We start from the raw sequence: 14,802 nt of genomic DNA, 5'->3' as shown, positions 1-14,802 counted from the left end.
GTGATAGGATAGATGTGAACTCAAACACAGCACCTAATCCCTTTCAACCGTAAATGCAGAGACATTACTGGTCCAAGTACTGGGCAGTGTTAAGACCCAGACCAACCAGCACTTGAGACCCGGTAGTTTTGAACTGCCTGTATAAGAAACTCTGAACAATAAAACATGCTGTTTGTTGAGAACCTCTCTCTGAGACCGTGTTGTTTCTGCCTCCAACCAACCACCCATAACATGTGTCAAGATATTTGCTAGATAGTTGTATGGACCTGCTGTGAAACTTAGGCTGTCTGGATTTTTAACACAAGTCTGGATGGCACATATGACAATTTTGTGATCAGGTTGAAAATCCCATAGTCCAGACAGGAATCAGTCCCAGTAAGAAGTGAGAGGGCTACAGTCTTTAGGTTTCCCTAGGAATTTTGCATTTGCCTTTGGCCCAAGCTCCCCCGCTGCCTGCCTCCAGCGCAACTGCATTCCAGGGGGAACTTGGCCAGGATGTGTGTGGGGGATAGAAGGGGCAGGGATTTCCCAGCATCTCAGTGAGGTTGTGCCAGGAGTTATTGTGCTGTTCAGACCTACTGTGTGTGACCTGACCAAGTGGATCTATTCCTTTCAGAATCGATATGTATGTGGAAGGAATGTTCGATCTGAATGAGTTACTCATGATGTATGCCTTCAAACCTGCAGACAAAAAGAAGGAACATTTTGCAAATATGATGGACAAGGCTGAAAACAGATACTTCCCAGTCTATGAGAAGGTATGTGGCAAGGAGGTTGTGGCTCAGTTGATGCTATTACCTTGAACCGCCATCCTGGATCCACACAAATTTTATAGAGGGAAATGGAAAAAGACTACCCCTGGAATATCAATGCTTTAATTTTTGTGGTGTTGGGATTAAGGTGGTGAAAGGACACTACAGTAAGCAATATCCCCACAATTAAGAAATTCCTGCAGCCTGGCAGCCAGAGGAAACCGCTAATACGAGAGGAAGATGTACCTAAAGTGCTCAAAATTTTCTACTGAGTCTAAAGCTGCAGAAACTATTTGCTGGCAGTGGGAAAATAATGAAAGTACTGAAAACAAATTTTTTTGATCCTACCAGCAAAGGAAATTGTTCACTAAATTGAGTAGCTCTCGCTAAAACCAACAGTTTCTTCATATGAAATGTCATGCAGCTGGAACCAGTTTTTGTCATCAAAGAAAGGGAATAAGCCCATGTTTTTCAGCAGCAAAGCATGTATTCAAGAGAGTTGCTGCAGGAGCTGTTTCCCTCCTGCCTCACTGAAGCATTTGGACAACACTGGCAGCTGCTGAGTGCTGTCAGAAACTCAAGCCAGAAACTTGGGCTGTAGGTACTGACTCCGTGCCACGAGCCACGCGCTGAGGACGAGCTCCGGTCATGGCCACGTGGTTTCAGGATCCCCACAGAGATCCCAGTTTTTGGCCACACAGAGCCAGAGCCCCTGGCAGAAGGAGTGCTTGCGCCCCTTGCACAGGGGCTGCAGCCCCAGGCTCCCCTGGTCACACAATCGCTGCTGCTCAGGGGCCTCCAAGCCTGTCCCTGCTCACTGTGTCCTGACCATGTCCCTGATGTGCAGCTGCCTCAGAGCCAGCCCAGTGGAAATGTTGTCCAGAAAACCTGGGTTTGTTACCCAGTGTGCAACGAAGCAGTAATTACATACTTAAGAGAGACACTGACTATTAATTTCAGAGCTGTACAATCTTGGTTGCTTAGTGGTATTCCAAAAATCAATGACAAGTTTTTACTATTTATTCGTTTTAGCAAGCAAATGCATAAATTTTCATTGACTACAAATCGTCTAATTCTCTTAATGTTCTCTCCTACTGGTTAATGATTCTCCCTCTTCTCATGCTAATTAGTCTCCATCCTCATTGGGTCTTTCTGTTCTTTTGAGCTGGGTTTCTTGACTTGGTAGGCTGTGAGTCAGTGGTGTGGGAATCCCTCCCTGCCAGAATTATCTTTTATCCGTTCAGGGGTGATCTCAGCACAGTTGCTGTGTGGGCTTTTTTAGTTTCTTCCTTATCTTGGGAGTTCTGCCAAATGCCCTTGTGGCCCATAAATTCTGTATTTTATGTATCCACTGTCAGAGGTACGTCCTTCTTTCCAAGCAACTCCCCCTAGGTTTGAGACCATTAAAACATGTTCAACCCTAACCAAGGCAATTCTGACAATTTCTCTTTCCCACAGCTGGACTTCACTTAGACCTTGTTTGGTAGCTGCTCTATGTTTCACAGATTAGAACTTCTGAGGCGGGGCCGCTCCGTGCCGTGTCGGCGCTGTTCCGGTACCCTGTGGAGCGGCCCGGGCAGACGGTACTGCGGCGGGCGGGGGTCGCGGCGGGGGGCGGGCGGTGCCAGCGCGGTGGAGTGAGTGGTTCTTGCCGGGATCAGGGCTCCTGCCCGGACCGTCACAGACCGGCTGGTCCTCCGGGAACGTCCTGCCGTGCTGCTCCGGGGAGTTTGTCCAGAGATTATTCCCCGGCTTCTCTCCTGCAGCAGGGACCGGGACGGGCGGGAGGGTGCGCACGGATGGGGTGTGTGTTTGGCTCTGGGTAGGATCAGCGGGGAAGCTGAAGAGTAGCTGCTCTTTGGAGTGCACGTTTTGCAATCTCTGGGGGTACTTCCCCTCGTCCAGACGCTCCTCCTAGCTCCGGCTGTGGAAGGAAGCTTGTCGAGCGCGGACTTGGCCCGAGTCCCAGTGGAAGCCAGCTGCTGGTGAGGAGCTGCAGCCTTAAGATGGTCCGGAGGCCGAGCCGGGCGAGGCAGCGCCGTGCTGCGAGCTCGCCCTGGGGAACAGCCCCGCGCGGGACGGGCTCGGGCCACAAAGAGGTGCAGAGAACTGCTCTGGCTCCCATATCCAATCAGGAAGAAAGTTTAAGATCTTGGATCAGATTATGAGCTTGCTGCTGAATTAATTTACTTGTTCCTCACTGAAAGGCTGGTGCCTGAGTTGTTTAGGACAAAACAATGTGTGATGTTTTTAACACAGCGAGTACAGCAGTAGCTGCTTCTCTGACACCTGCATGGCTGTGGTCCAAGGAAAGTCTGATGCACTAAAACATCAAGAAAGTTTATGATTAATTTTCAGGTCCATTATTGCTATTCAAGAAAGACAGTTTACCAATTTTGCGACTCTTTTATCACTGCTCAGTATTTTACAAAGGGATATTCATTACAGAGCCGTAAAAGGCTCTGTACCAAATTAGTTTGCAGCCCTGTGTAAGTGTTCAGCCTGAACCCCAAATTCGGACCTTTAGCCGTGCATTTGCAGGAAGATATTCCCGGCTGCTGTGAGAGGAGCACTGAGTTGGGACTGGCAGTCAGGGCTCTGCGTGGGCTGAGTTTTATCAGCTCTATCTCTGCTTTGTGGAAAGGTCAAGGGTGTTTGCTCTTTCTGCCTATGCTAGCCTGTCCTTATAGTGTTTCTCAGCCTCGATCCCACGTGCTGGAGGGAAGTGTTTCTCCAGTCTGTGAGGGTTTAAGTGCAGTTCTTCTCCCTGGTGAAGCTGAAACCAACATCTACTTTCTGAGCATCGGGGAATGAAGTATTTTTGAAGGTCAGGAGCTCTCTTACTTGTTACAGTGTAAGTCATACATGGGAAATAGAAATGAAGTGTAGGTCATGGTCCTGTGTGTGTAGGGCCTGGTGAGGGAGCTGTGCCAAGGCACTTTTTGAGTGCCTTGTTGCAGTTCAGGTGTGAGGAATCTAGCTGGGCATCCAGCAGGGCTGAATTAGATGCAGCTCCAAGCAAGATGTAATCTATTGACAAGCACATCCTTTTGTATCAGGAGAGCCAGAGACTGAGGTGTCCGGGGACACAGGCACTGCCAGGGTGTGGTGGTTTTAGTTTGAAACTTGGTAGAAATACTCATTTTGTCGCTGCTCTATGTTTCACAGATTAGAACTTCTTTCTTGTTGATTAGGCTTGAAAGTATACTAAGATCAAACATCAAAGCACATCCTTTGTCAAGAAAATTTTTACACATTCCACATTTTGCAACAGAAACGCGGCAAGACTGCAGGACAAGGCTGAGCTGGCTTTCCCTGGGCTGCGGTGGTGGGGTTTGGGAAGGCCTCCAGCGGGGCGGGCGGCGGGCACGGCGAGGCCGCGGCGGCAGCCGAAGGGCGGAGCGGCCGCCTGAGGGGGCGGGCGGGCCCTGTGTCGGAGGCGGGGCCGCTCCGTGCCGTGTCGGCGCTGTTCCGGTACCCTGTGGAGCGGCCCGGGCAGACGGTACTGCGGAACTTGGTAGAAATACTCATTTTGTCTAGTGGTTTTGGTTTGTTAATTTGAGATGTTATTAATTTTGAGATTTTTTGGTTAATGTATTAGAGCGTGGTGGGTTTGGTGTTGGTTGATTATTAATGTATTTCTTTTTTGTTGCGAGGTTGGATTAGGAGAAAGGTAAAGTAGGTTTAAAATTTTAAAAGGGTATAAAGAAAAGTTTATTAACATTAACTAAAAGAAAGAGTAATAAGAATTAGAACAAAATTTTTAGAATATATTTTTTTAAATATTTTTTCTTACTGGTAATGTAAAGAAACAAAGTTTAAAATTTTAGTTAGTTTACTATTTTTAAAATAGTTCTTTTTTTTAGTTTACTTAGGGAGAGAAGTCTTTATTGCTAATGTTATGGAGACTTTTCTATAAGGAAAAAACCCAGTTGTCGTGTTTTTTTTACAAATAGTAGTTGTTTGGGGAAATCTGTAATTGTGAAGCTCTTCTTATTTTTTATAAGTTTCTTACAGTTTGTTTATGGCTTATGTTGATTTATGGGGTATTGTTTTAAAGATGAGTTGTTTATAGATAAAAGTTTTTATTTATTTTAAAAATAATTTTTATTTTTAGGAATTTTCTTTTTTCTTTATCTCTTGGGGGTATAGAATTACTTTTTTTTGTTTGTTTAAACTTTATGGAATTACAGTTATTTAAATATTTTTTTATTTTAATATGGAGGTTTATGTTTGATATTAACTTCAATTTTTAAAATAGTTGTATGAGTTATAGGGAAAAAGAGTTTTTTCTCTATAGTTTGTAAGAGGATTTTAGTGTCAAAATTAAGGTATTTATTTATCTTTTTTATCTGGGATTTTATATTTTTTAATGACTGTTTTCTGGGTTTTTTTGTATGTTTGTATTTTGTTTTTTGGGTTTTTTTTTAATTTGAGGGAGGCTTGAAGTACTGAAAGGGTTAACGTGTTGTTTGGGTCTTGTAAATGGTTACTTGATGGTAACTTGTGAAAGAGAAAAGAGGAAGTTCTCGGGGGTTTTTTTTTTGTCTAGTTTTTTAGTGGTTGGAAGTTTTGTATTCTTTTTTAAAATTCTTCTCTTGCTAAACTATAACACAGGGCTAGGTGGAAGCTGAGCAGTGCTTTTGAAGACCTGCATTTTGCATGGGGGCACCTCTTTCTCCTGTGAGTCAGTCCCTGGCAGAGTGATGGCTGTGTGCTCTAGAGCCTGTGCAAGATAGCACCCAGCACAAAGGACTTCAGTGGAGTGGGCCAAGGATGCACTGTTGTGCTGTTTGTGCCTCTTTATTGATGCCTTGGGATTATGGCCAAAATTTTTACTTTGTGGCTCAGCTATGTATTGTGAAGTGTATGCATGCATAAATAAGCTGCCTGTGAACAGATAAACCTTTGGCTTAACAATGAAGCATTCTGTTAGTCTGTGCCTCTGTCTTATGAAATTTCCTTCATTCTTCTGTGACCCATTAGTGATAAGAGTACAGTGTTAGCTTTGTTTCCAGCAGCAGGCAAGCTCACATCAGCTGCCAGTGTCATACAGTGGCATGTGACTGCACATGGTAGGGAAGTTTGAAAGGACCAAGTGTTTCATCCCAGTGCCATCATCTGATGGGCTGACTTGAGCCCCCTGCTGCCAGGGGCATTGCCCAGGACTTATCTGCCCAACAGAGGTCAGTTCCATCTGTTTGTTTTTTGATTTTAAAGTTAAATTTTCAGGGCAGATGGAACACAAATCTCTGTTACAGTTTGACTGTAGCAGCTGGATAGGGAACGCAGTAGGCCTGGTGATCTATAAGGCACAGGAGAACAGGGCTCTGGATTGTCATATGGGAGAGGTGAAAATAGTGCTGGTGGCACTAGTTTGGTGTTCTTTGGAAGCCATTAATTTGATATCGTACATTCTTCAAGTATGGTATGACATGTGACAAAACCCAAAACCTACTGAAGAGATTGCATCACTGCAAGGTTAAAAATGTGCTAGTTCAGGAATACCCTACAGCTCTGCTTTGGTTGTAAAACTCCTGTAAGCTGTTAAAACTACAATAATATATTATTTAGGAGACGCTTATTGTCTTGATGTGGTTGCATATTCTGGTAATGTGTGGCTTTTCTTTTATTCCATTAATCCACAGGAAACTTAGTTACATCAAGCACAAGTGTGTAGGACACAATTGTACTTTTATTTTCTTGTTCATCCAACTGTATTTAGTAGTTTGGAGTGGGAATTCAGAATGCTAATTTAAAGCATGCTTCCATGCTTCAGCTTATTTTTATCAGGAAACAAGAACTCTGAAATCATGGCGGGGAAACCCAAGCTGCACTACACCAAGGGAAGGGGGAAGATGGAGTCAATCCGATGGCTGTTAGCAGCAGCTGGGGTTGAGGTTTGTACCATTTTTTATGAAGTGATTTGTGATTAAAATAGTATTCTCTGGAATGGTTTCCCAATTGCATCTGTGCTTAGGGATATACACATCATCACATATCTGTCTAAGCAGAATGCTTAGATTGAGTGATACACTCTTGTGTTGTATTTCGTATATTCCTTGAGCCATAGTTGCACAGTAAAGAGATTTTAACATACAAAGAGAATTGATGGGTGTCATTTTTGAAACATACTTTAAGATGAGATTGTAAATTGTTGCTATAGAAAAAACTGGGACTTTTTGTCAATGCTCATAACTTCCCTGTATCTCGTGAGTCTTCTCCACTGAAGGACCATGCATACCTCATGTCTGATGAACATCAAAACTTTTGAATATTCTCTCCAAACAAAGTATCTTTTGTTTTTTGGGTCAGGACCTGAGTAAGATAAATCGGCACATCTGCCCCAAAAGCAGTGTTAGGGGATCTATCGAGATTCACATCAGGTGAAGGGCATCCTAAGACATCTGAATTTCTACATTAAGTTTTTGTTTGAATATGTTTTTTTTAAACTATTCATACTCTGTTGGAAATAAAAGGCTTTTTTAAATGATGCTCACTTGAGAATGTTGCTGACAGAAAATTTGCAGAACATGAGTGCTGAGGAAACCAAGATCTTGTCCTCATTCAAATGTCCTTATCAAAAAAAAAAAAAATCCAGTGGATTAAAGAGGGACATAAATGCTGTGTAAGAGAGGCATAATTTACAAGAAGTTTCTTAGTATTTCATGTGGCATCAGCTGCTTTTTAATTGAATTATTTGGTATCCATTTATGGTTCATGCAGGTGACTCTGGTCCTTTTAAAGAGGAAGTTCTTTCTGGAGCACAATGCATTGTACAGTCCTGTAGGGTTGGGGACAACAAAGTCTTGGGTTATAGTCTCTGCTGGAGCAGAGATGAAGTAGGGGTCTGTTAAGGAAACTTTCCTGTCTGACCATCCAGGAGCCTCTCCATCAGTCCTTAAAATAATTTAGTCGTGGTGGAACAACAGAGTAACATTATGCCTCCAGGGAGGGGCACCCAGAACAAAGGAAACTACTGGTCTTTTATACCCTCACAGTCTAAGTGAAGGTTTGGGGTCATGGGCTCCTGCTGTGTGTCACCTGGCCAGTGCCACAGGTCCTCTGCCCTTTGTTGTGCAAAGAGAGGCAGTTCCCAGCTCTTGCCTTGGGCTCCCAGGGCTCCATGAGCAGCTGGAACTGCAGCTGCTCACCCAGCTACTGGCACTGAATGGATTCCTCCACAGGGTCAACACAATGAGATAAGTATGGAGAATAGCGTGGAGAGGTGGGCTCTAACTGCCAGATTTCCTTCCCCTTCTCCACTGCCTTTGGAGTGAGTGTTGTTTTCTACTGTTGCTTTTCAGTTTGAGGAAGAATTCATAGAGAAAAAAGAAGACTTAGAAAAATTGCTCAATGGTGAGTCTGTAAAACGTACCCTAAACATAAATTCACGCAAACAGAACAAAAGAACAACAGGAGGTATTTTTTTTAAGACCTGCAATATGATGTGACCTGTAAAGAAGAGCTGCTTCCTTGTGGGTGCTTTCATCCCTGAGAATTAGACATGTCTTGGTCTCTTACCAGGTCTCTTCCTTATTTTCAGTGTAGTATTTCAGCAGTCTGAATAGCTTGCTCCTTTTTCTTCCCTAGATGGAGTCCTGCTGTTTCAGCAGGTGCCCATGGTGGAGATGGATGGGATGAGGATGGTGCAGACCAGAGCCATCCTCAGCTACATTGCAGCAAAGTACAACCTCTATGGGAAGGACCTCAAGGAGAGAGCTTGGTACAGTAACAGTGTGCCACTTACTAACACTCCTCCCTGATTGTTAATATTTACAGAAAGAATGTTGCTGTGAAGTATCTGCACGTGAGTATACCTAACAGACTGTCACTTACTGTAGAGGGTTTATTTTGTGAGAATGGAAGGGCAGCTCCAGAGACTGTGGCGATTATTATGGACTGGCAATTGTTAGCCAGCATCCTGTCATGATTAGACCTCAAAACTATTTTTTTTCCCCTGAAGTGTTTTGCATATTCAGTCTTTTCTCCCACAGCATAAATGAATAAATTATTAATGGAAAACAGCATGAATTCCACTTTAAATACATTACTTGCAGCCTTTTTTTTTGCTTAATGCATATACTGTGAGCCTGTTTTACAATTTGTGCTTTGAAAAAAACTGGAAGTTCTCTCAAAGTGGAAGAAACAAGAAAATAAACCAGTGTCTTATGTTACATTCACTAATAAACATTTTACTCAGTGATCACTTCAGAGTTGTATTTCAGGAAAATAATCAAAATGGAAAGTTTGAATTATATATGTTGAACAAAAATCTTTGTTTCAGGATTGATATGTACGTGGAGGGAACTACAGACCTAATGGGAATGATCATGTATCTCCCTTTTCAACCAGCTGATACAAAAGAAAAGAATCTTGCCTTAATCATTGAACGAGCTACAACCAGGTATTTCCCTGTTTATGAAAAGGTAAGTGATAAATCACCAGCAGTTCACAGACAGTGAGTTCTGGGCTCTCCCTCCTACCCTACTCCCCCACTGTTCCCACACATGTACTTTCCAGAAGGCAAGTGACAGTAGAACTCTAGAAATGTATGATGGAGCCAGTATCCAACAATGTGAAAAGAGGGCCACAAAATAATTTTTGGGTGGTTTCAGTATAGGGTCTCTTTTTTGTCTTTCTTTTCCAACCTAGCTTAGTGGCTGATGGCTCCCAGTGTTTTGCCTAAATGCACCTTTTCAATACTTGCGCCAGCCTTCAGTACTTATTTTCTGGAAGTGTAATGTGTTACAGAATTGTTAAGGTTGGAAAAGACCTTCTAAAGATCATTAACTCTAATTGTCAACCCCACATCACCACCATCAAACTGTGTCCTCCTGTGACATATCCACATTTCTTGAACACTTTCAGGGTCGGTGAGTCCGTCCATCAGTTCCCTTACAGTCTATTCCAGTGCTTTACAACCCTTTACATGAACAAAAATTTCTCAAATCTAATCTAAACCACCCTGGTGCAACTTGAGTCCATTTTCTCTTCTCACTGGTTACCTGGGAGAAAAGGCTGACCCCCACCCTACTACAATGTCCTGTCAGGGTGTTGTAGAGAACAATAAGGCCTCCCACTCACCCTCTTTTATTCTTGCTATTCAAAGTTATATATATTTGTGCATTACAGCTAAGGATCTAATTCTATTATCTTCCTTAAATCCATTGCTTAAATGTATTATATTTAGAGACTGTGATTGATTCTCTGAATTGCTGCTTGGGCATCCTTAGGTGTGCACAGAGATGCTCTGCAAGCAAGATACATAGAAAGCATAAAGCAATTATTTACTGGCTAGCATGCACCAAAGAGCCTGAGCTGTGAAGGAAGGCATTGGTATGCTTGCCATCCCCTTTGAGCACATGAGGAAGCTTTCTTGGCTAGGGAGGAGTTGGTCAGGAGGGGATGGATTGTTCTTTTCTTCTCCCTGGAACATTGTCCAGATGTTACGGAGCTGCCATTTTCCACCAACCTCCTTTTTGTTTTGTTGTTTTATTTCTCCTGTAAGGATATTTTAAATCTTTCTTGTGTTAAGATTTTCTTGTTTGAATTGAGCCAGCTGTCATCCTCATCTCAGAAGTTTGCTTCTCTTTGTAACTTTTCCTTTTGTGCCATGTGTGGTTGTGCTGTACAGACTTTCTCACAGTGCTTTCTCAGGGCATAGTGGTCTCCTCAGAAATCTGCCAGGGGTACAAAGCTGTGTTGTTTCACAGCTGAGCTGGGTTTCCAGCTTGAAGCCTCTGTTACCAGGCAGCTGAAGTCCACTCAAAAAATACAGGACTTGATGCAATTTCATGTCCCACTTTTTAGAGCCTTGAATTGTACAAAGAAAATCTACACAGGCTGCTCTGTAAAATAACAACATAAATGATAATCCAGCACTTCTGTAATCAGAGTTCATATATATCCACTGCCATACCAATGAAGGGCTGTGCTGAGAAGTGTTGATCTTTCAAATCTTTCAAAGATTAAAGTCTGATACGTATTTTAAGTTATTAAACAATAAAAAATGCACCAAAATTCTCTAAACTTGTGCCTAGGTGGCATAAACTACTGTTGTGATGTGTTTTAGCATGTATGCTCCATGTAGGAGAGTCTTTAAAGAAATCCTTGTTTGCTTACATAAAGACACAGCTGAACTTTTCCATTATATTTTAGCCTAGTTAATTTTGTTAAGATGGTTAATAATTTTCTTTCTGTACCAGCTGTTGAAGATGTCTGTTGTTTCAGCTTATCAGGGTTTGCAGACTATGTGTTATTCATTCTGGAAACTTACAGGAAACATACCTAGCTGTGTGTGTTCACTTTAAACACTCAGCAGCCAGATGGAGCAGCAAAAGGCAATATGAAGCCCTGCAGGCAATCAATTCCAATGCTATGTTTGGGAGTTTCCACATAGTCTGATAAACAAGCTGTGCTAGGCCTTGTTAGAGCAGTGTAGGAAGTAACTATGTGAAGGGATCAGCTGTGACTCTGCCCATGATTGCTGCCTCTGTGGCAGAACTGGCAGATGGGCCTGGAGAAGGAGTTGGCTTCCAGAGTCACAGACTGGTGTCTTACTGCACATTTGCTAATCAAGAGTAACCTTAGTGTGACCTAGGCACAGACATGGCCTTCTCTTGCTCCTGATAGGAGGGTGACAGTCTTCAGGACAAAGGTGGGCTGGAGAGCTGGTAACTGCTCTGCAGCTGTGCTGCAATGTTCATCTCAACTTGTCTACTACACTTGTAGTACCTATGGCAGGCTGTGACTCTTGCATCAGCAGTTTTCCACAAAGGAGTCCTTCCTTAACGGGATAAAGGGTGGGAAGGTCGTAGTCCTTCATTCTGACATATTTCAAACTGTAATCAGCAGTCTCAAATTTTGCTGAAATATCTGGAAATTCACTTAACATTTTTCTTAAAAATTCAGGTGTGCTTACATGTAAACTGGCCTGGCTACCTCTTCCAATTACTTTAGTCCTGTTTCTTTTGTGTGATTAAGTCTTTCTTGTGGTACTGGACCTGGTATACAGCTACCTGGTGCAGTAGGTTAGAGTGAGAGACGGGATCATATACACTGAAACATGAATTCTGGTTTAATTTTTTGTTTAAAGAATATGTATCACTTTCTAACTTCATAGGTTCTTGCATGGCTTTGCTCTGCTGTGTTTTTTCAGAAATCTATCTGCAATGAAATACCTAGATAAAATTGTCACATCCCATGTGAATTTTTTTGTTTATTTGTTCAAACTGTACAGGCCTTAAAAGATCATGGACAGGATTATCTTGTTGGCAACAAATTAAGCTGGGCAGATATCCATCTGCTGGAAGCCATTTTAATGGTAGAAGAGTGTAAGCCTGATGCACTGTCTGCATTCCCTCTGCTGCAGGTTAGTAATCATCTGGTGTGAATTTGGAAGGTAACAAATTTCACTGACTGTTGTTAAAAGTTTATGGATGTTTACATCTTTTGAGCCATTGTACTGACACTTCTCTGGTCTGTTCGACTCCAAAAACCTGCACTCAGTGCACTGCCTTGCCCTAGGGCTGCTGGGGACTCACCATTCTTCACTTCTGCTTTTCCCAGCTGTTCTCAGCTGGCAGGAATTCACTCACTAGTGCTACTAATTTGGTCCTTTCACTGCTACTTCCGTGTCTTCAAACACAACAACAATATCCAGAAGGAAAGTCTGTGGCCTGGTGTGTCTGCAGTTCCTGTCCTTTTCTTTTTGCCAGAAAAATTACATTTTTAAGAAATCATATACAAAGAGCAGTTAAGTTTCCTATGTCTTGACTTCTGTAGTGCTTTGCACTGAAATATTCCTGTCTTTGCCTTCTTTTTTCCTCAAATATATCTGCAGGATTGGGATGTGGGGGTTTTTTCTTCCACATTTTACAAGATGAATCTTAACTCTTTAATATTAATTTCTCCCATTCTCATCTGAGAAACTAAGGTATAGCACCAGCATTACAGATCAGAAAAAGTTAGTACCCTTTACTATTTAGTAAGTATGTCTGACAAGTAAAAATCTAAGTCACCTGACCTTTAAACTATAAAGGATGGAATTACAATTTCCTTAATCTGACTGGCTTTACTGTTGCTTCTTACAGGCTTTTAAAGGAAGAATCAGCAACATTCCAACAATCAAAAAGTTCTTACAGCCTGGCAGCCAGAGGAAGCCACCAACAGATGAGAAGTCTGTTGCTGTTATCAGGAAAATATTCAATATCTAATCTGATGAAGATAACCCAACTGTAGTATATTACCAGAACTTGCTTTGTAAGAGTAAATTGCATAGCTGTGCTCTGTAACTTGCATCATATGGCCAGTGTTGAAACAATACACTGTTAAATGAGAGTAAAAGGCTAATTTGTACCTGTTGAGTCCAGAAAGAAGAATTTCACGAAGCAGTTATATTAAATAAAATATGCTGACACTTGGTGTGTGTTCAATTAAAGGCATGCCTGGTAGGGTACAATGCTCAGTTACAGCTTCCGGAGTACGGTAGAAAAGCCAGATGATCCCCAACCCCCTTTTATAAACTGCCAGAGACAGGAGCCACACCCTGAAAACTAAGAAGTCATTTAAATTCAGGCCTAGAATCTTCTGGGTTGGTTCTCTAGTGGCCTCTAGGTGGTCTCCTAGAAAGTTCACTCTCTCCCTGATGTATTTCACAGCTTAAAAATCAAGGAAATAAAACCTTTAAAAATAAAATTCATGATCCTTTTAAGTTTATGGGCAGAATTAAAAAACTTTTCTAATCCCCACATGAATCTCTTAGGAGTGATTTTTTTCACTGAAAGATCAAAGTCCTTGTGTTTAATTGGCCTGCTGTGGTTTTCATCTGCTGAGAGCACCTACTCCCTTGCTCTTTTTGCTGCTTGGCTGGCTGGTCAGTGAGGAAAATGCCCCTTGAGTGTTTTTTTGTAAGGTTTTACCTTCTGCAGTCACTTCCCACAGTTATAAAGCCAAGTGCACTTGCAAGGCTGCTTATCTTTTCAGTAAGAGTGAGTTTTACCTCAACAGTGCTTAAAGCATGCACTACTCTATCAGATTCTTTACCCTAATTTAATGGAACAATCACTGCTCCCTTTAAGAACATTGCCATAAACCATCCTTTGCACTTAGTTGTTTCTCCTCAGCAGGACTCCAACTGATTTGGCAGTCAGCCAGTGTACATGAAGAATTGCTGCCCAGCAAAGTTAACTCCTTCCCTGACTTGTGCCTTAGAAGAGCCATGTGCATCTCAGAGGTACAAAGCACAAGTGCCCCATCACCTGGGCACCGCTGACTTCCAAACAGGTTTACATTAAAATTACCTCGATAGCTGAAGCAGTGCTTAGCCATGCCCAGCACAGTACTCGTTTCACTGGGCTACTCCTCTCTTCCAAACAAGTGCTATGATTTAGGAACCATCACAAAGGGGATACTGTGGTACACAATAACCTTCGTAAGCAAGCTTTGTATGAAGAAAATAAAAAGCAGCAAAATTTCTGTTTGTCTTCAAGACTGCACTCACCCATACTGCTTCCTAACAATTTTGCTTATATTCCCTGTACACCAGAAGACAGTCTTAGCCAAGCTTTGAGACCCCAGGAATATTTATGTTTTACACAAATCAAAGCAACTTCAGTGAACGCTCTTCTGCTTATGGCAGGGGGGAATTCAGCAAAATAATCTGTGTGAGAATGGAATGGCAAACCTGTTCCAGAGTACTGAGAGCTTGGAACCTCTGTGTAGCATGACAAACCTCAGCCATGGATCATGTCACTGGCAATTTACAGCATGGTGTATGTTTTAAACCACTACTGAGTACAAAGCAGAGCACCAGACTCTTAAATTGACAAAATGGCTCACTGCTTAAAAAAAAAAAAAAATAAGCTTCAAACATTTTACATTTTATTTGAACTCTCATTTTTTATATTTAGAACCAGGGTAACAAGAACATGTGTTGGAAAAGAAGTTGGTTTTTGAGTGCAACACAATACAGGCCCAAGACTTTTTTGATTTAGAACTGATTATTTAATCTCAGAAACTACAAAATTATACTTCAATACAAGATACC

At 42.1% G+C, this 14,802-nt stretch overlaps 1 protein-coding gene across 3 annotated transcripts; it reads left to right on the top strand.

Moving 5' to 3' along the window:
- The first annotated feature begins 2,278 nt into the window (after positions 1 to 2,278).
- Positions 2,279 to 13,173, top strand: LOC121344317 (glutathione S-transferase). Of its 3 annotated transcripts, none has more exons than XM_041420185.1 (7): positions 2,279 to 2,335; positions 6,532 to 6,652; positions 8,060 to 8,111; positions 8,346 to 8,478; positions 9,040 to 9,181; positions 11,995 to 12,126; positions 12,848 to 13,173. In XM_041420185.1, exons 2-7 carry the CDS (start codon positions 6,566 to 6,568, stop codon positions 12,968 to 12,970), a joined length of 669 nt encoding a protein of 222 aa, XP_041276119.1. In that variant the 5' UTR covers positions 2,279 to 2,335; positions 6,532 to 6,565; the 3' UTR covers positions 12,971 to 13,173. The 3 variants fall into 3 exon arrangements, with proteins under 3 accessions (XP_041276119.1, XP_041276128.1, XP_041276110.1); XM_041420194.1 differs by lacking the exon at positions 2,279 to 2,335 and adding an exon at positions 3,455 to 3,579; XM_041420176.1 differs by lacking the exon at positions 2,279 to 2,335 and adding an exon at positions 4,177 to 4,254.
- The last annotated feature ends 1,629 nt before the right edge of the window (positions 13,174 to 14,802 follow it).

The sequence above is a fragment of the Onychostruthus taczanowskii genome, unplaced genomic scaffold (assembly GCF_017590055.1).
Source record: "Onychostruthus taczanowskii isolate IOZ18803 unplaced genomic scaffold, ASM1759005v1 scaffold11, whole genome shotgun sequence".
In the NCBI taxonomy this organism is placed as follows: domain Eukaryota; kingdom Metazoa; phylum Chordata; class Aves; order Passeriformes; family Passeridae; genus Onychostruthus; species Onychostruthus taczanowskii.
Note: the sequence above shows the minus strand (reverse complement) of the source record. Positions and strands in the feature narration are given on the sequence as shown.